This window comes from Eumetopias jubatus, unplaced genomic scaffold (genome assembly GCF_037043125.1).
Source record: "Eumetopias jubatus isolate StellerSeaLion01/CBP00866 unplaced genomic scaffold, mEumJub1_p1.0 scaffold_3, whole genome shotgun sequence".
Lineage (NCBI taxonomy): Eukaryota > Metazoa > Chordata > Mammalia > Carnivora > Otariidae > Eumetopias > Eumetopias jubatus.
In genome coordinates this window covers 119,520,545-119,542,949 of record NW_028274809.1, presented here as the reverse complement: position 1 = coordinate 119,542,949, position 22,405 = coordinate 119,520,545, and the positions used below count along the sequence as shown (strand labels likewise).

Sequence of the window (22,405 nt, the reverse complement as noted above, 5' to 3'; positions counted from 1 at the left end):
AATGAGAAAGAAATCTTCCGTGCTATTTATAAAAAATATAAATATATATATGATATAAACATGATTTTTGTCATATGTTAAAAGGGCTTCTAAATATGAAACATTTATTGAAAAGTACTACATTCTGTCCTCAATTAAAACCTAGCAAAACCTATGAAACCGGAATTCACTGGACATGGAGAACAGGGATGGATGGGAGGAATCAGGAAGGGAGTGAGGTAACATGGATTCTAGTGGAAATTTTAACACATTTTTCCAATCTGTTTCCCCTTCTCATCTCCGTGCACAGTATGTAATTGTTACTGTCTGTCTGAAAGCTGGTTTGGAGACACTATCTTGGAATAAAGTGAGTATTCTTGAGGGTATTTCCTTAATCCAGTATAGTTGTTTGCATGTTGATTTACTTTTAAGGTTTAGAAAAGTAGTAAGCATTTTTTTTCCTGGTCTTCATATTTTACCTTCTTTTGTTTTGCATATTCAAGTGATTTAAACTGGATGGTGGCATATTAGCAATCTAATGTCTTTAAAATATTCATTTCCCTGCCTTACATCTTAGAAATAGATTCAATTTATCATGACATTAGAGATTCTTACGTTATCATTACATGAGATCCTTAATTCATTGTTATTATCAAGGAACAAAATTATAATGGAAAATTTAGCAAAAACAGAAAAAGAAAGAAATACAAATTACCCATACCTTTCTGTATCAGTGACATGGACATTTTAGTTTTTGTTCTATTCTTTCAGCCTTTGTTTTACATGTGCTTGGTTTGGTTTTCTTTTCATAAAAAGAGAATTCTAAGGTACCTAATATTTTGTAATTTGCTTTTTTCACTTAATACTAGATCTTTAACATTTTTCTATATCTTTAATATTTATATCTCACTATATAATATTTTATCACCTGGATGCTTATTATTTACATTACTTTTAGAATAATTGTTTTAATTTCTGTTACTATAAATAATATATAATCAGTACTGTTATGAACACAAATATGCGTGTACTTACAGACATGAGTAATAATTTCCCTAGGATACTATTAAAAGTAGAACTTCTGATAAGTAGAATGTTTTTATGAACTGCTGAATAATTTAAGTGAATCTGTATGTAAGTACATATACACACATATACCCATAAAAATAAGTTGTTTTCCAAGTTGTACTCAAAAGTTTATGAGACAAAATGAATTTTTATCAGCCTGTCACCTTTGGAGAGCTTAGATTACGTAGCATATCGTGTATTTCTTCTCCAATGAATAGAGTTCTCACTGTCCCTCTCCCTAATGCAACATCAACACAATGTTGGGACTGAAGCATTCTGAACAAAAACATTTTATTAGCAATACATAAGACACACCAGTTGTGTGTATTATACTGCCTTAAGGTAACATAAACGATGATTTTCTATTCCTTTTAATTATTGTTAAATTCTCTTCGGTAAGAGTGTTTGATCCATGATCACCTACACAATCTGCATATGGTGAATCTCATTTATGAATAAGGTAGTATTTTAAGGCCAAAACAGACTTAACAAAACTCTTCTGGCCTATGAGCTACCAGGCTCCTGCCCTCCAGCTCACATGCTGGTTAGGAAGGAACCTGGGAACTGGGGCAGGAAAGAAAAGGGACTGGTTTTCAATTTTGGTCATAGGCTACTCTACCCCATGGGGAAGGTCAAGGAGGGAGCCCGTACTTCTTCACTGGAGAAGAGTGCTGGCAGCCACTGTTTAGTTCAGAGAATGAGCCAGGGCAGAGAGAGATAACAAAATATATCTCAGAGCAGCAATGGTGGCTTGCTGCTGCCCCCAAGGTGATGGTCCTGACGGAAACCGACCTGAAAATTCTTTTTAAGCCGCAAAAAATGCCTTGCATTGCAGCCCATGTGTTAATACCAACAATAAGGGAATGGTTACATGAAAATACACTGAAGTGCTTGAAAAATTTAAAGCTCACAGTCTTGAGCTGATTCTCTTCTCCATCATCTCCTGCATGATCACAAGAAAGAGCCCTCAGGAGACCAGTTCTATTTAATGAGAGAGAAATCCTCTAAGAGATTCTTTTTTTATTATTATGTTATGTTAATCACCATACATTACATCATTAGTTTTTGATGTAGTGTTCCATGATTAAGAGATTATTTCTAAAGAGTATAAAAAACTGCCTTTGAAAATGACTCATAAAGAAGTAAAAATAAATACTCTGAGAAAATAGCAGATCGCGTTTTTTTCCTCCATATTTTTGTTTTTCAGATAGGATTAAGTAATGAGCAGTACCTAACAGGATGAGAGCACTTGAGCTCTTAAGAAATCATCTTGTCTCTCAAATCACTGATTTATACACAGATGGTAACAATGAGGTGCCCAGCACAGCCAGGTTTAGAACAGAGGTCTCCTATTCATTTTCCTTATGATTCCTCTGCTAACACAAATCGTACAAGGCAACAGATCAGATCAACAGAAGGACCTACCTCCTTAGCATTAACCATTAAGAATTTGTCACAGTTCCCAGCCCCAGGCACAGACAGTGATCCTTCAGCCAACACCCTCAATCTGAATGATATACACACTTGATATGCACAGAAAACCTTCCAGTTTCAAACTAAGAGTCACAACTTCTGCCATTGTCCCAGAATTATTCATGCAGAACAGATACGATAGGGTTAAATTTTTAGCCCTCTTAATGATTTCTGTTCAAACTTTTTTTTCTGAAGAGATCTTTGTTTTAATAAGTGGGCAGAAGCAGAAGTCTCTTTGAATAACCTATCAATTGTATGAACCAATTCTGATTGAGAGTTGACAGTTTCACTGAAGACACTAAATATCACTTGGCTTAGGTGACAAGGTACAGTTGTTTTAGATACTTTAAACAATGGCTCCTTGAATCCACAGCAAAATATTCTGAGAAGGATGTTAGAAAGGAAGTCTCAAGTATCAAGAAATCAAAAGATTATAATTTTCTTCATCTGAATACATATGGCCTAGACAAATGATTTTGTCAGTTGATAGTTATTTTTTTCTTTTAAATGGAAAAGCTTGAAGTGTTTCTGTAATATTTTTCTTTCTGCAGTTTAGTCACTTGGCCATTTGGGGAAGCATACTTATATGGCTGGTGTTTTTGGCAATTTACTCTTTCGTATGGCCCACCATTCCTATTGCTCCTGAAATGAGAGGACAGGTTAGTTTTATTAATTGTCAGTGGTGAGTATACTATACATCCCTTTTGAAAACTTACGTTTGTTAATAGTAAAAGCTTATGTTATCTGCTCTCAGAGTGATTTGGAAAGAGAAGAAAAAAATCAACGCAATTAGAAATAGTTGGTGATCCAGCTAAATTCTGGTTGATGTTTTAAGTATTATTTTATCTAAAATCTCATTACCTCAAACTATATATGTTAACCATGGTTTCCAAACTTTTTATCTTTTGTGCATAACTGATAAAAGCTATAATCACTTCAGGATCATCCAAAATAGCTAATACTGTAATTATATTTTTTATGTAATGTGCTATGTGCTATTTGGTACTTGGAAAGGACACATGACAAATAAGAAAACATTTTTTTTAAGATTTTATTTGTTTGTTTGACAGAGAGATAGAGAGCACAAGTAGGCAGAGCGGCAGGCAGAGGGAGAGAGAGAAGGGAGCAGGGAGCCCAATGCAGGACTCATTCCCAGGACCCCGGGATCATAACCTGAGCCAAAGGCAGACGCTTAACTGACTGAGCCACCCAGGCACCCATGAAAACATTTTTATTTGAAATGTTTAACCAGAATTCACATTCCTTGGAGCTCCAGAAGCTCCAGCTTCTAAATATTTAGTTTCATGAAACTGTTACTTTGCTTATATCAAACCTCAGAAGTGATATAGTTTTTAGACTTTTACAATTTTTTACATATTTCTAAATTCTACTTTGTCTATACTTATAATGGAGGATTAGGCCTGTGATGCTTAGATATGAATCACAGAATCACATGATTGTAGGACTAGAAATAACCTTGGTCCAAAGTCAGTCAGTTACTAACTAGAGAAACGTAGGTCCAGAGTTGCCCAGTTCAATCCCTGTCTGTCTGCCTATCTGTCATACTGTCTTTCTCTGTGGAAATAAGAGATGATCCTTGTACCCCTGGCCTGTGTCAGCCCAATTCTCAGGAAATAAGAATTTTAAGAGACTTCCTGTTTCAGCCACGACTAAGTGTCTAGTATTGGAAAATCCTGACAAAAACAGCTCTAAAAACTAGAATATTTCTTCAAATAAGAATTATTTGAAGACATTGGCTAGCAACCAACAGAGGTAATACTTGAGGATATGATTCTTGAATGAAGGGAAGCCTTTCCCTTCCTTATCTTGGCATCTTCCCTATGAGTATTTCTCAACTTGCAGTACAAGAAAAGGAGCCCAAAGTTAATGCAGTGATCTTACTGGGAGGAGGAGGTAGAATTTAGAGTTTCAGGCTGCTGAAATGCCTGTACTTGAGGGACAAAACCCTCAAGAAGATGTAGCCATAGAGAAGTGAGAGGCGTAGGCACAGAACCAGGGAAAGACTTTGATAGGGCCAAGGGTAGTTTGAAGCTTGGTTTTGCCCTTAACTATCATGGCCTTATTCCAGGGTGTAGTACTTTCTTCTAATTTGAGGCATTTAGTTCTAGGGCATGGCTTTTCTGGGATCTCAAGTAGACTGGATATTTACCAAGAGCATTCCCACCTGACAAGATTTAAACTACAATCTCTATCTCCCCAACATTGGGTGGGCACCAAATCTTGCTTGGTTTTTCAACCTGCTATCTGTTTTCTGCTGAGTCTCTGAAAGTCTCAACATACTCATGCACTGCTTAAAAGTCAGTCCAGGGGTGCCTGGGTGGTTCAGTCAGTTAAGCATCTGCCTTCAGCTCAGGTTATAATTCCAGGGTCCTGGGATCAAGCCCCATGTTGGGCTCCCTGCTCAGCAGGGAGCCTGCTTCTTCCTCTTCCTCTGCCTGTTGCTCCCCCTGCTTCTGCGCGCGCTCTCCCTCTCTCTTTCAAATAAAGAAAATCCTTTAAAAAATTTAAAAGTCAGTCCAGGAGTTAAGGGCAATTGCCATACTTCATTTATATGTCAGAGAGGAAATTGGACATTATGAACTAAATGAAAATGAAAACATGATGTATCAAAATTTATAAGATGCAGCTGATGTACTTAGAGGGAAATTTTTAGCACTATATCTGTAAAAAAGAATGTTTTCAAATAAACAGCTCTAGCTTCCACATTAAGGAACTAGAAAAAGGACAAATGAAACCCAACTGAGAAGAAGAAAGTAAATAATAAAGATAAAATGACCAAAGTATACAATGGGCAAAATATTCAAATAGATACTTCACCAAAGAATATATATGAATAACAAAGCAAATGAAAAGATGCTCAACATCATTAGTTATGAGGTAAATACAAATTAAAACCAAAATGAGATAACAACATGCAACTATTAGCATGGCTAAAATTATAAAAATGTCAACACCAAATGTTGCTGAGGATGTGGAGCAATCGCAACTCTCATATGCTGCTCATAAGAATGTAAAATGGTACAACTGATTTGGAAAGCAGTTCGGCAGTTTCATAAAGGTGTAACGTACATGTACATAAGACCCTGTCATTCCACTTCCTGTGAAGGCATATGTCCACACAAAGACTTGAACATGAATATTCATAGCAACTTTGTTTGCAATGGCCAAAACTAGAAACAACCCAAAAGTGCATTGACAGGTGAATGAAAAGACAAATCACCATACAATAGACTATTATTCAGCAATAAAAAGGAAACAAAAAAAACTATTGACCCATACAACGACATGGATGGCTCTCAAAATAATTATGTTAAGAGAAATAAACCAGGCCAAAAAGTTTGCAAACTGTATGGATCTGTTTATAAAAATTCCCAACAAATTTATAGTGGCACAAAGCAGACCAGTGGTTAACTGGAGACAGGGTGGTGGGTGGTATGTGGCAGGGAAGGGCAGGAAGGAATGCTCACATTGCAGGATAAGGAGACTCCTGGGGTGCTAGATATATTCTTGATTGTGGTAATGATCTTATTAGCATAATGTATGTCAAACATGTCAAATTGTTCACTTTAATTTGACATGTTTGTCAAATTTTATGTTCAGTATATTGTAAGCCAATTATGCCTTGCTAAGCTTCTTTAAATAATATTTAAATGAGCCCTAATTCATAAATGTGGTGAAGTAAGTACTCTAGTAAGGGAATGGTGATAAGCTCATTTTGTTCCTATTTTAGGAGAGAATATTTATATTGTCATAAATTCTGCATTAAAATTGAGAATTTTAGTGAAAAACAGAGCTTTTTCCCTAAGATCAGGAATAAGACAAGCATATCCACTCTCACCACTTCTATTCAACATAGTACTGGAAGGCCTAGCCACAGCAATCAGACAAGAAAAATAAAAGACACACAAATTGGTAAGGAAGAAGTAAAACTGTCACTATTTGCAAATGACATGATACTATATATAGAATACCCTGAGGACTCCACCAAAAAAAACTACTGGAACAGGTAAATGAATTCAGTAAGGTCACAGGATACAAAATTAATATACAGAAATCAGTTGCATTTCTATATGCTAATAATGAAGTAGCAGAAAGAGAAATTAAGAAAACAATCCATTTACAATTGCACCAAAAATAATACCTAGGAATAAACTTAACCAAGGAGGTGACAGGTCTGTACTCTGAAAACTATATAACATTGATGAAAGAAATTGAAGATGACAAACAAATGGGAAGATATTCCGTGCTCATGGATTGGGAGAACAAATACTGTTAAAATGTATCACCCAAAACAATCAGCACATTTAGTGCAATCCCTAACAAAATAGCAACAGTATTTTTCACAGAACTACAACAAATAATCCTAAAATTTGTATGGAACCAGGAAAGACTCTGAATAGCCAAAGCAATATTGAAAAGGAAGAACAGGGCTACCTGGGTGGCTCAGTTCGTTAAGCGTCTGGCTCTTGATTTCATCTCAGGTCATGATCTCACAGTTGTGAAATCAAGCCCCATGTCGGGCTCCACACTTGGTTGTGGAACCTGCTTAAGATTTTCTCACTCCCTCTCCCTCCCCCCCAGCTCTCTGTCTTTCTCTCTCAAGAAAAAGAAGAACAAACCCAGAAGTATCACAATCCCAGATTTCAAGATACTACAAATCTATAGTAATCACAGCAGTACGGTACTGGCACAAAAATAGACACATATATCAATGGAACAGAACAGAGAACCCAGAAATAAACTCATGATTACCTGGTCAATTATTAATCTTCAACAAAGGAGGCAAGAATATGCAATGTGAAAAAAGACACTCACTTCAACAAATGTTGTTGGGAAAATTGGATGGCTACATGCAAAAGAATGAAACTGGACCACTTTTTACACCATACACAAAAATAAACTAAAATTGACTAATTTATTTATTTATTTATTTATTTTTAAAGGTTATTTTTTCTTTTGAATGGGCCACACTTTCCTATTTCTTTGTATGTCTTATGAATTTTTTGTTGAACACTGAAAATTTAAATCTAATAATGTGGTAACTCTGGAAATAAAATTTTCCCTTCTCCCCAAGTTTTGCTGGGTTTTGTTATTTTTGTTTGTTTATTGTAGGCTGCCTCTGTGCTGAGGATCAACTTGAGGCATACATTTACTGTCCTCTTAGGTCTTTTCTAGACTTCTCCCTGGGCATAAGTGGTCACTTTTTAATTTTACTTGTATATATAGCTATTTTTGAATGTCCTAGTTTTAAATATGTCTGGCTCCTAAAAGGGGAAAAATGAAAAAAATGGAGTGGAAAAAGAGTTCTGGTGCTTTAAGGCCCTCTGAAGTCACTTCAGCCAGAGGGGAGGGGCTTGGAACAATGCAGGGATGTACAACACTTGCTGTCTGCCTCTTTGCACCTCTGTGATCAGAAGCAGCAATCAGTGATCAAAGACCTCCAATATTTGGATAACAGCTTCCTTTCCCCCAGCCAGCTTCCCCTAACCTGTATGCAAGATGCTCCAGAAATATGTGACTGGGAGTATATGATGGGTAGCTGCTACTACTGGGTAGTGCTAAGAGCTGAAATTGACCAAAGCTAAACACAATTTACCATGCAAGTCACCCCCTGGAATATGCCAGCCTTCAACGGATTTCAGAGTCCAAAAACAGACACATTCTAGGAGTGCAGTTTTGTTGTCTAGGGGGGAGACAGATCCCTGTTGCTGCTTATTCTGCCATCATCCTAGAATACTGTTACATTTATTTCTGCTCTGGTATTTATTATTGCCTTCCTTTTGGCTGTGGGCTTAGTTGTTCTTGTTTTTCTAGTTCCTTAAGTTGTTAAGTTAGATTGTTTGAGATCTCTTTTTTCTTGATATAAACATTTATTGCTATAAACTTCTTTCTTAAAATTGCTTTTATCATATCCCAATTTTGATACATTGTGTTCTCATTTTTGTTTGTCTAAAGATACTTTCCAATTTCCTTTTCTGTTTCTCAACTATTTTTGTTGAGCTTTGTTTTTTAATTAAAGTATAATTAACCTACAGTGTTATATTAATTTCAAGTGTATAACATAGTGATTCAACAACTCTATATGTTATGCTATGCTCACTTCCAAGTGTAACTACCATCTATCACCATACAATGCTATTATGATATCCTTGACTATATTCACTGTGGTATACCTTTAATACCATGACTTATTCATTCCATTAGTGGAATTACTGGATCATATAGTGTTTCTTTTTTAATTTTTGAAGGACCTCCATACTGTTTTCCACAGTGGCTTGCACCAATTTACATTCCTGACATTGCATGAGGATTCCTTTTTCTCCACATCCTCACCAACATTTGTTATTTTTTGTTTTAATTCTAGCCATTCTGACAGGTATAAGGTGTGGTTTTGACCTGCCATTTCTCTGATGATTAGGGATGTTGGGCATCCTTTCATGTGTCTATTGACTGTCTCCAAATCTTCCTTAGAAAAATGTCTATTTGGGTCCTCTGCCAATTTTTAGTTGAAATATTTGTTTCTTTTCTTTTTTTTGGTGTTGACTTCTATAAGCTCTTTATGTATTTTGGATTTTAATTTCTGATTGGATATATGATTTGCAAATATCTCCCATTCAGTAGGTTGTCTTTTTGCTTTGTGGCCCAAGATGTGATCTATCCTGTAGAGTGTTCCATGTGCACTGGAAAGGAATGTGTATTCTTGTGCTGTTGGATCAAATGTTCTGTATGTGTCTATAAGGTCCATCTTGTCTATTTTGTTATTCAGGTAAGCTGTTTCCTTATTGAGTTTTCCGTCCAAATGATCTAGCCATTGTTAAAAGTGAAGTATTGAATTCCTACTATTATTATATTGCTCTGACTTTGCCCCTTCAGTTTTGTTAGTATCTGGTTTAAATATTTAGGTGCACCAATGTTAGGTGCAAAAAAATTTACAATTCTTATATCCTCTTAACGAATTGACCCTCATACTATACAGTGACCTTCTTTGTCTCTTATGACCAATTTGGCCTGAATGTCATTTTAGCTAATATGTATAGTCACTCTTGCTCTCTTTTGGTTACCATTTACTTGTAATATATTTTTCAATAACTTTACTTTGTGCCTAAGTGTCCTTAAAGCTGAAGTGAGTCTCTTATCAGCAGCATACTGTTAGATCTTATTTTTGTTTTTAGATTTTATTTATTTGAGAGAACATGCATAAGCTGGGGGTGGGGAGGGGCAGAGGGAGAAACAGATTCCCCACTGAACAGGGAGCCCAATGCAGGGCTTGTTCCCAGGACCCTGGATCATGACTTGAGCTGAAGGCAGATGCTTAGCTGACCGAGCCACCCAGGCACACCTGGATCTTATTTTTTTATCCATTCAGTCACTCTGGGTCTTTTGATTGGAGAATTTAATCCATTTACATTTGAAGTAATTACAGATAGGTAAGGACTTACTATTGCCATTTTAACAAAATTTATCATTTTCACAGTTCCTAAAGATAAAGCACAGAATGCCACATAGGGCCACAAGGGAAAGATAGCAGGGTGGTCAGGAGGCAGAACACAGGAGCTGGGGAGCACTTAGGCCTTGCCTTTATTGGGGTTTCCATCAGAAAAGCAAGGCAGAGCAGGGTAAACAACCCAGGAATGGCTAGTTTGAGTGATTTTTGCAGGATTTGGGCTAGAGGTGGTTTCTAGTTGCCTGGTCCCTGGTTCTGGGATGATTACGGCAGAGGAATATTGCCTCCTGGGGTGTATGGGCCAGTTAGAGGAGATAGGGCTGTGGATTTAGCCCTTGAGTTTGCAGATCAAAAGCATCCTCCCAGTTAAGATCTTACTATCTCTAAGAACAGACTAGCCCTGGGAGGGGCAGTCTCCAGATAGAAAGGTTTTTTAAGATGTTGAAATATTAGAATATACAGAAAATTAAAAATATATAAATAGTACAGAGCCTTACCCAGTCTCAAGTCAGTACAGTTCTTATTGAATTAAAGTGATCTGTTAGTTACCAATTTGTCAGGCAGAGAGAAGAGTGAATTTTTTCAGGGGACTATAATGGCAGAATTGCCTTACACACAATGTCTGGAAGTTAAAGTTGTATTGCTAGGGAATATTGCTAGGTAATACTCTTGCATTCCTGAGATATGACTTATTTGATCAAAATATTTAGTTGGTTGTTTACAGAATATACTATTAAATTAAGCTAGCTAATACTATAGTTAGGCTTTATGTACTCACATTGGTTTAGTAGTTCTAGACTCTTTGACTGCATCCATACCTGCATCTCCAGGTTTTTGTGGAGGAGAAGGTAAACTGAAATTTGCACTTTCTACACAATACTGACAAACTAAAAGATTCCTATTTAGATATTCTTTATTTCTGTTTATTTGCAGGTCAATATGGTCCTGGTTTGTCCACACTTCTGGCTGGGTTTTTTCATAGTCCCCATTGTGTGCCTGATTCTAAATTTAATATGGAAATTGTAAGTTGAAAAATGAAGTAGTAACCAAAAGATACGTTGTCATGGTTAATTGTCCTTTTCCAATTATACGGTTTTCAAGTTAAAGTAAATTTAAAAATCTGTCATTTTATGAATATTAAAAATCATGGAACTTTTAGAGGAAGTAAATGCCCTCTGCCTTTGCCACTGACTTACCAGCAATCAATTTAGGGGGAAAAAAAAAGATGGAATCAAAATTCACAAGAGGTAAAATTTGTAGTGATATTACCTCGTTTGTGATTTTTTTCTGAAAGGTCATCCATTTACTGTTTAGAAGTGGGAATTATATAACTTCTCTCCACTTTAGAGGAACCAAAACCTGATATCAGAGGATCATAGATTAAAAGCTAATAATAAGAAATAGGAGGGAGATATTCTAATTAGAAAGACATTCTTCACTTTTTAAAAACATTTGGAATAAGAATCTGTCAAATATCGTTCTCCCAGAATATGTAACTATTAGGTTACAGAATTCTCCCACTTTTTTTTTTTTTAACAAATCCAACAGGAAAAAAAAGCTTTAAACTAAGGTGCTAGAAATCCCTGCAATCCCTAATGTGGGACAAAAAATCCATGAAATTACAAGATTTCAAATCAGAAATAACTTACATAAGATCATTGTACATAATCTGCAACATAAACAGAGATCTGAAACATTACAAATTTCAAACTAAGAAGCAGAGAAAGGAATTTCTAGAAGGGATAAAATTAATTTTGCTTTTTAATGTCCAATTCTTCCTTAATCCTTCTATGTATCAGGGCAAACACAATTATTTGAGAAAATGTGCCCTTAGATCCAAAAAGATGTACAAATGAGCATTTGGACATAATTTGTTTAGAAATTGGGTACCACCTCCATGAATTTAAATGGATTCCTCTGGAAGTGAGGGCTGAGATGCATCTGCCACTACTGTTTTCCAGGAAACTTTGCCTAGTAAATTCCATAGTTATGTAAGGATACCAAATTTTTGCTTGATAATGTGTAACTGTGAGATGGCAAAAATTTAATACTAATATCCCTGAAAAATTTTTGGAAAGTGATCCATGTTATTGAATGAAGGTCTTAACTTGGATCTTTTAAAACCTATGGTCTCGCTCATATGTGGAACATAAGGAACAGCATGGAAAACCACAGGGGAAGGGAGGGGAAACTGAAGGGGAAAACAGAGAGGGAGACACACCATGAGAGACTCTGGACTCTAGGGAAACAAACAGGGTTTTAGAGGGGAAGGGGGTTGAAGGGATGGGGTAACCTGGTTATGGTTATTAAGGAGGGCATTTGTGGTGATGAGCACTGGGTGTTATTGTCAACTAATGAATCATTGAACACTACGTCAAAAACTAATGATGTTATTATAGCCACCACTAACTGAAGATAATAAAAATAAATAAATAAAAATAAAATTGGGGGGGAGGAGCAAGATGGCAGAGGAGTAGGAGACCTAAATTTCGTTCTGGTCCCAGGAATTCAGCTAGATAGGGATCAAACCATTCTGAACACCTACAAACTCAATAGGAGATTGAAGAAAAGAACAGCAGCAACTCTCTGAAAAAAGCGATCACTTTCTGGAAGGTAGGACATGCGGAGAAGTGAATCCAGGCGATATTTGGGAGGATAGACAGCAGGGAGGGGACCTCCGTCAGTTGCTACCAGCAAGTGATAGAGCAGTGGAGCACAAAGTTGGAACTTTTAGAAGTCGGCTCCGCTGAGGGACGTTGCTCCAGTGGCTAAGCAGGGGGTGGAACCCTCACGGGACAGTGTGGTCTCAGGACCCTCGGGGTCACAGAAAGACGGGGGTGCCTGAGTGCGGCAGAGCACCCAGGTATCGGAGCAGGGAAGCCAGCTGCAGAGACAGAGCCAAGGAGTGGGCTCTCAGCTTGGGGTTGCCATAAACTGTGATTCGCGACACAGTCGGGCCATTGCTCCTCCAGGAGGGACCCAACAAGCGGCAGATCCGGGGAGACTCTCCCTCCTCCCCTGGGAGGAGCGGCGCAGAAGCGGGCCGCAGGGATCTGCTCGGTTTGGAGACTCCACACGGGGTCGTGTGCCAGAGATAGAAACTCTCAGTCACAGGCCAGGTGAGCACGGGGTGCGGCCAGAGACCAGGGAGATGGGAGTGACTGACTGCTTTTCTCTGGGGCTCACTGAAGAGCGGGGCCAAGTTTTGGCTCCTCCAGGCGGAGATTGGGAGGCTGCCATTTTCACTCTCGTCCTCCAAAGCTGTACGGAAAGCTTGCAGGGAACAAAAGCTCCTGAGAGCAAACCCAAGCAGATTACTTAGCCCAGACTGGCAAGGGAGGGACAATTCGGCCTCCAGCAAAGACATTTGGGAACCATGGCAACAGGCCCCTCCCCCAGAAGATCAGCAAGAACAGCCAGCGAAGATCTAGTTTACCAATCAATGAGAATGGCAGAACTCCAGCAGTAGAGGAATACTGCACATAGAATCGATGGCTTTTTTCCCATGATTCTTTAGTCCCTCAAAGTTAACTTTTTTAATTTTCTTTTTTTAATTTTTCTTTTTCCCTTTTTCAACCAACATCTTATCAATCCCTTTTTTAAAAATCTTTTTTATTTTTCATTTTTAGAGTCATATTCTATCCCTTCATCGTAGTTAACCTTATTTTTGGTATATAGGTAAGTTGTTCTCTCTTTAAAATTTTGGGATACAATTTTTTCTAACAGACCAAAATATACCCTAAATCTCTAGTGTATGGCTTTGTTCTGGTCTCCTGCCTGATCACATTCTCTCCCCCCACCCTTTTTTTAAATTCCTTTTCTTTCTTTTTCAAACCAACTTCTTATTAATTTCTTTTATAAAATCTTTTATACTTTTTATCTTTATAGTCATATTCCATCCCTTCATCGTATTTACCCTTATTTTTGTACATATATAAGTTTTTCTTTAAAACTTTAGGAGGTACTTTGTTCTAACAGACGAAAATACACCCAAAATCTAGTGTGTGGCACTGATCTTATGCACCAGCCTGATCATATTTGATCATATTCTTTTTTTTTAAACTTTTTTCTTTTTCTTTCTTTCTTTCCCTTTCTTTTCCCCTGGCTTCAGGTCTCTTCTGATTTGTTTAGTGTATATTTTTCTGGGGTCATTGTTACCCTGTTAGCATTTTGTTCTCTCATTCATCTATTGTCCTCTGGACAAAATGACAAGAAGGAAAAAATCACCTCAACAAAAAGAACAAGGGGAAGTACCGACTGCCAGGGACCTAACCAATACGGACATTAGTAAGATGTCAGAACTAGAGTTCAGAATGACGATTTTAAAAATACCAGCTGGGCTTGAAAACATGGAAGATATTAGAGAAACCCTTTCTGGAGAAATAAAAGAACTGAAATCTAACCAAGTTGAAATTAAAAAGGCTATTAATGAGGTGCAATAAAAAATGGAGACTCTAACTGCTAGGATAAATGAAGCAGAAGAGAGAATTAGTGATATAGAAAACCAAATGATGGAAAATAAAGAGGCTGAGAATAAGAGAGATAAACAACTACTGGATCATGAAGGCAGAATTCGAGAGATAAGTGATACCATAAGACAAAACAATATTAGAATAATGGGGATCCCAGAAGAAGAAGAAAGAGAGAGAGGGGCAGAAGGTATATTGGAGCAAATTATAGCAGAGAACTTCCCTAATTTGGGGAAGGAAACAGGCATCAAAATCCAGGAGGCACAGAGAACCCCTCTCAAAATCAGTAAAAATAGGTCAACACCCCAACATCTAATAGTAAAACGTACGAGTCTCAGAGACAAAGAGAAAATCCTGAAAGCAGCTTGGGACAAGAGATCTGTAACCTACAATGGTAGAAACATTAGATTGGCAATGGACCTATCCACAGAGACCTGGCTGGCCTGAAAGGATGGGCATGATATATTCAGAGCACTTAATGAGAAAAATATGCAGTCAAGAATACTGTATCCAGCTAGGCTGTCATTGAAAATAGAAGGAGAGAGAAAAAGCTTCCAGGACAAACAAAAACTAAAGGAATTTGCAAACACAAAGCCAGCCCTACAAGAAATATTGAAAGTGGTCCTCTAAGCAAAGAGAGAGGCTAAAAGTACCATAGACCAGAAAGGAACACAGAGAATATACAGTAACAGTCACCTTACAGGCAATACAATGGCACTAAATTCATATCTTTCAATAGTTACCCTGAATGTAAATGGGCTAAATGCCCCAGTCAAAAGACACAAGACCCATTGATATGCTGTCTGCAAGAGACTCATTTTAGACCCAAAGACACCTCCAGATTGAAAGTGAGGGGGTGGAAAACCATTTACCATGCTAATGGACACCAAAAGAAAGCTGAGGTGGCAATCCTTCTATCAGACAAATTAGATTTTAAACCAAAGACTGTAATAAGGGATGAGGAAGGACACTATATCCTACTTAAAGCATCTATCCAACAAGATCTAACAATTGTAAATATCTATGCCCCTAACATGGGAGCAGCCAATTATATAAGCCAATTAATAACAAAAGCAAAGAAACACATTGACAACAATACAATAATAGCGGGGGACTTTAACAACCCCTGACTGCAATGGACAGATCATCTAAGCAAAAGATCAACAAGGATATAAAGACTTTAAATGACACACTGGACCAAATGGACTTCACAGATATATTCAGAACATTCCATCCCAAAGCAACAGAATACACATTCTTCTCTAGTGTCCAGGAACATTCTCCAGAATAGATCACATCCTAGGTCACAAATCAGGTGTCAACCGGTACCAAAATATTTGGATCATTCCTGAATATTTTCGGACCACAATGCTTTGAAACTAGAACTCATCACAAGAGGAAAGTCGGAAAGAACTCAAATACATGGAGGTTAAAGAGCATCCTACTGAAGAATGAATGGGTCAACCAGGAAATTAAAGAAGAATTTTAAAAATTCATGGAAATAAATGAAAATGAAAACACAACTGTTCAAAATCTTTGGGATGCAGCAAAGGCAGTCCTGAGAGGAAAGTATATAGCAATACAAGCCTTTCTCAAGAAACAAGATCTCAAATACACAACCTAACCCTACACCTAAAGGAGCTGGAGTAAGAACAGCAAATAAAGCCTAAACCCAGCAGAAGAAGAGAAATAATAAAGATCACAGCAGAAATCAATGAAATAGAAACAAAAAGAACAGTAGAACAGATCAACGAAACTAGGAGCTGGTTCTTTGAAAGAATTAACAAGATTGATAAACCGCTGGCCAGACTTATCAAAAAGAAAAGACTAAGGACCCAAGTAAATAAAACCATGAATGAAAGAGGAGAGATCACAACCAACACCAAAGAAATACAAAGAATTATAAGAACATATTATGAGCAACTCTATGCCAGCAAATTAGATAATCTGGAGGAAATGGATGCATTCCTAGAGATGTATCAACTACCAAAACTGAACCAGGAAGAAATAGAAAACCTGAACAGACCCATAACCAGTAAAGAAATTGAAGCAGTAATCAAAAATCTCCCAAACACAAAAGCCCAGGGCCAGGTGGCTTCCCAGGGGAATTCTACGGAACATTTAAAGAAGAATTAGTACCTATTCTTCTGAAACTGTTCCAAAAAATAGAAATGGAAGGAAAACTTCCAAACTCGTTTTATGAAGCCACCTTGATCCCAAAACCCGACAAAGACCCCATCAAAAAGGAGAATTACAGACCAATATCCTTGATGAACATGGATGCAAAAATTCTCACCAAGATACTAGCGAATAGGATCCAACAGTACATTCAAAGGATTATTCACCATGACCAGGTAGGATTTATCCCTGGGCTGCAAGGTTGGTTCAACATCCGCAAATCAATCAATGTGATACAATCCATTAATAAAAGAAAGAACAAGAACCATATGATCCTCTCAATAGATGCAGAAAAAGCATTTGACAAAGTACAGCATCCTCTCTTGATCAAAACTCTTCAGGGTATAGGGATAGACGGTACATACCTCAATATCATAAAAGCCATCTATGAAAAACCCACAGTGAATATCATTCTCAATGGGGAAAAACTGAGAGTTTTCCCCCTAAGGTCAGGAACACAGCAGGGATGTCCACTATCACCACTGCTATTCAACATAGTATTAGAAGTCCTAGCCACAGCAATCAGACAACAAAAAGAAAGAAAAGGTCTCCAAATCAGCAAAGAAGTCAAACTCTCACTCTTTGCAGATGATATGGTACTTTATGTAGATAACCCAAAAGACTCCACCCCAAAACTGCTAGAACTCATACAGGAATTCAGTCAAGTGGCAGGATATAAAATCAATGCACAGAAATCAGTGGCATTCCTATACACCAACAACAAGACAGAAGAAAGAGAAATTAAGGAGTCAATTCCTTTTACAATTGCACCCAAAACCATGAGATACCTAGGAATAAATCTAACCAAAGAGGCAAAGGATCTATACTCAGAAAACTACAAAATACTCATGAAAGAAATTGAGGAAGACACACACAAAAAAAATGGAAAAACATTCCATGCTCATGGATTAGAACAAATATTGTGAAGATGTCAATGCTACCCAGAGCAATCTACACATTTAATGTAATCCCTATCAAAATACCATCCACTTTTTTCAAAGAAATGGAACAAATAATCTTAAAATTTGTATGGAACCATAAGAGACCCTGAATAGCCAGAGGATTGTTGTAAAAGAAAAGCAAAGCTGGTAGCATCACAATTCTGAACTTCAAGCTCTATTACAAAGCTGTCATCATCAAGACAGTATGGTACTGGCACAAAAACAGACACATAGATCAATGGAACAGAATTGAGAGCCCAGAAATGGACCCTCAACTCTATGGTCAACTAATCTTCAACAAAGCAGGAAAGCATGTCCAATGGAAAAAAGACAGTTTCTTCAACAAACATGTTGGGAAAATTGGACAGCCACATGCAGAAGAATGAAACTGGACCATTTCCTTACACCACACACAAAAATAGACTCCAAATGGTTGAAAGACCTAAATGTGAGACAGGAGTCCATCAAAATCCTAAAGGAGAACACAGGTAGCAACCTCTTCGACCTCAGCCGCAGCAACTTCTTCCTAGAAACATTGCCAAAGGCAAGGGAAGCAAGGGCAAAAATGAACTACTGGGACTTCATCAGGATAAAAAGCTTTTGCACAGCAAAAGAAACAGTCAACAAAACCAAAAGACAACCGACAGAATGGGAGAAGATATTTGCAAATGACATATCACATAATGGGCTAGTATCCAAAATCTATACAGAACTTATCAAACTCAACAGCCAAAGAACAAATGATCCAATCAAGAAATGGACAGAAGACATGAACAGACATTTTTCCAAAGAAGACATCCTAATGGCCAACAGACACATGAAAAAGTGCTCAACATCGCCCGGCATCAGGGAAATCCAAATGAAAACCTCAATGAGATACCACCTCACACCCGTCAGAATGGCTAAAATTAACAAGTCAGGAAACGACAGATGTTGGCGGGGATGCAGAGAAAGGGGAACCCTCCTACACTGTTGGTGGGAATGCAAGCTGTTGCAGCTACTCTGGAAAACAGTGTGGTGGTTCCTCAAAAGGTTGAAAATAGAGCTACCCTATGATCTAGCAATTGCACTACTGGGTATTTACCCCAAAGATACAAATGTAGGGATCCAGAGGGGCCATGCACCCCAATGTTTATAGTGGCAATGTCCACAACAGCCAAACTGTGGAAAGAGCCAAGATGTCCATTGACAGATGAATGGATAAAGAAGATGTGGTGTATGTGTGTATACACACACACACACACACACACACACACACACACACACACACACACACCCAACGGAATATTATGCAGCCATCAAAAGGAATGAAATCTTGCCATTTGCAATGACGTGGATGGAACTGGAGGGTATTATGCTGAGTGAAATAAGTCAATCAGAGAAAGACATGTATCATATTTTTTCACTGATATGAGGAATTCTTAATCTCAGGAAACAAACTGAGGGTTGCTGGAGTGGTGGGGGGTGGGAGGGATGGGATGGCTATTATTTTGGCTATAGATAGACATTGGGGAAGGTATGTGCTATGGCGAGCGCTGTGAATTGTGTAAGACTGTTGAATCACAGACCTGTACCTCTGAAACAAATCATACATTATATGTTAAAAGAAGAAGATAGTAGGAAGGGAAAAATCAAGGGGGGTGGGGAATCAGACGGGGAGATGAACCATGAGAGACTATGGACTCTGAGAAACAAACTGAAGGTTCTAGAGGGGAGGGGGGTGGGGGGATGGGCTAGCCCGGTGATGGGTATTAAAGAGGGCATGTATTGAATGGAGCACTGGGTGTTATACGCAAACAATGAATCATGGAACACTACATCAAAAACTAATGATGTAATGTATGGTGGTTAACATAATAAAATAAAATAAATAAAATCTGTGGCTTCTCTGAATTGATTCCTCAGTGATCTTCATCTAGGTGTAGAGTCCAGATTTCCAAAAAGAGATAATGGTGCACTGGGTATTGAGGGGCTTATGTTAGAATCATCCTATCAGTATGTTAGCATCTTCTACGTAACAGTATAGCCAAGGTTGTCTGCAAGTTCCCAACTGCATTTTCAAGGCAAGTAATAATAATCTTGAATTTTTTGTTGTCTTTGTAATTACGTGAGACCTCTTTTTTCCTGTGAGTAAAGATAATTTAGTACACCACTTTTTTTGTTTTTGTTTTGTTTTATAGTATGGTAAATAGAGGTGTGAAAATTTGTAAGTCAAGGGGGACTGTGAAATCTTTGAAATTTATACTTTGGTGTAAGTGCTATGTAGCTCAAAAAAAGTATTTTAGTAGTATGTACAGTCTTTTAAAATCCAAGTCACATGTACATTTGAATTATTTCATATTTTTTAAGTTCAATTAGCCAACATATAGTACATCTTTAGTTTTTGATGTAGTGTTCAATGATTCATTAGTTGCGTATAACACCCAGTGCTCATTACATCACATGCCCTACTTTAAATACCCATCACCCAGTTATCCCATCCCCCACCCACTTCCCCTCCAGCAACCCTCAGTTTGTTTCCTATGGTTAAGAATCTTATGGTTTTTCTCTCTCTGATGACTTCCCATTCAGTTTTCCCTCCCTTCCCCTATGCAATATTTCTTATAGTCCACATATGAGTGAAAACATTTGGTTGTCTTTCTCTGACATATTTCACTGAATTATTTCACATTTTTGCTTAATTTTCACTTAAGTGTCTTCCTGGGATTGTACCAAGATTTTTAAATCATTCTAGATCATAGAATATTTTATAAGCAGGAAGTAGATTAGTAAAGGAAACAGATATATTGAGGCTAAAAACAAAATAGAATTGAAAGAACTGCCCCTCAAAGGCCAGTGGCTTTCGAGGTAGCATTTTACAGCAACTTTAACAAATGAACTTGGTTGTGCTGTGAGTATATGGCAGTTCATTTAAAAATGCCACCTCAGATAAATAATTCAACATTACTTCAGCTATGTGGGGTCTTTTCCGGTTGTATACAGATTTTAGGATTGTTTGTTCTAGCTCTGTGAAAAAATGGTGGTATTTTGATAGGGATTGCATTTAATGTGTAAATTGCTTTGTAGTATAGACATTTGAACAATATTTGTTTTCCAATCCATGAGCATTGAATATTTTTTCCGTTTCTTTGTGTCATTTTCAATTTCTTTTATAAGTGTTCTATAGTTTTCAGAGTACAGATCTTTTTACCACTTTGGTTAGCTTTACTCCTGGGTATCTTATGGTTTTTGGTGCAATAGTGAATGGGATCAATTCCTTGATTTCTCTTTCTGCTGTTTCATTATTGGTGTATAGAAATGCAACAGATTTCTGTGCATTGGTTTTATATTCTGTGACTTTCCTGAATTCATGTATCAGTTCTAGCAACTTTTTGGTGGAGTTTTCCAGGTTTTCCACATAGAGTATCATATTGTTTGCAAATAGTGAAAGTTTTACTTCTTCCTTGCCAATTTGAATGCCTTTTATTTATTTCTGTTGTATGATTGCTGAGGCTAGGACTTCCAGTACTAGGTTAAATAACAATGGTGAGAGTGGACATCCATGTCTTATTCCTGACTGTAGAGGAAAAGCTCTCAGTTTTTCCCCATTGAGGATGATATCAGCTGTGGTTCTTTCATATATAGCCTTTATGATGTTAAAGTATGTCTCATCTATCCCTACTTTGTTGAGGGTTTTTATCAAGAATGCTTGCTGTATTTTGTCAAATGCTTTTTCTGAATCTTTTGAGAGGATCACATAATTCTTATCCTTTCTTTTATTAATGTGGTGTATCATATTGATTGATTTGTGAATATTGAACCAGCTCTGCAGCCCAGAAATAAATCCCACTTGATTGTGGTAAATAATTCCTTTAATACACTGTTGGATTCAATTTGCTAGTATCTTGTTGAGAATTATTGCATCCATGTTCATCAGGGATATCGGCCTATATTTCTCCTTTATAGTGGAGTCTTTGTCTAGTTTTGGAATCAAGGTAACACTCATCTCATAAAATGAGTTTGGAAATTTTCCTTCCATTTCTATTTTTTGGAACAGTTTGAGAAGAATAGGTATTAACTCTTCTTTAGATGTCTGGAAGAATCCCCCTGGGAAGCCATCTGGCCCTGGACTCTTGTTTGTTGGGAGATTTTTGATTACTGATTCAATTTCTTTGCTGGTTATAGGTCTGTTCAAATTTTCTATTTCCTCCTGTTTCTGTTTTGGTAGTTTATATGTTTCTAGGAATTTATCTATTTCTTCCAGATTGCCCAATTTGTTGGCATATAATTATTCATAATATTATTTTATAATTGTTTGTATTTCTCTGGTGTTGGTTGTGATCTCTCCTCTTTCATTTGTGATTTTATTTATTTGGGTCCTTTCTCTTCTCTTTTTGCTAAGTCTGGGTAGGAGTTTATTAATTTTATTAATTCTTTCAAAGAACCAGCTCTTAGATTCATTGGTCTGTTTTTCTGGGGGGGTTGTTTGTTTGTTTCTATATCATTTATTTCTGCTCTAATATTTATTATTTTCCTCCTTCTGTTGGCTTTAGGCTTTATTTGCTGTTCTTTCTCCAGCTCCTTTAGGTGTAAGGTTAGGTTGTGTATTTGAGATTTTTCTTGCTTCTTGAGGTAGGCCTGTATTGCTAAGTACTTCCCTCTTATGGTCACCTTTGCTGCATCCCAAAGGTGCTGGACTGTTTTCATTTTCATTTGCCTCCATGTATTTTTTTTTTATTTCTTCTTTACTGTCTTAGTTAACCCATTCATTCTTTAGTAGGATGTTCTTTAATCTTCATGTATAAGTGGTCTTTCCAATTTTTTTCTTGTGGTTGACTTCAAGTTTCATAGTG

At 37.2% G+C, this 22,405-nt stretch overlaps 1 protein-coding gene across 1 annotated transcript in view; it reads left to right on the top strand.

Annotated features, from left to right (window-relative positions):
- LOC114211960 (phospholipid-transporting ATPase IB-like) overlaps nt 1-22,405 on the top strand; it is a 229,618-nt gene that overhangs the window by 150,127 nt on the left and 57,086 nt on the right. Inside the window, exons 31-33 of the mRNA XM_088021973.1 lie at nt 290-346; nt 3,072-3,179; nt 10,919-11,007. Of these exons, the coding sequence (XP_087878099.1) occupies nt 290-346; nt 3,072-3,179; nt 10,919-11,007 (254 nt within the window). The remainder of the gene's footprint in view (nt 1-289; nt 347-3,071; nt 3,180-10,918; nt 11,008-22,405) is intronic.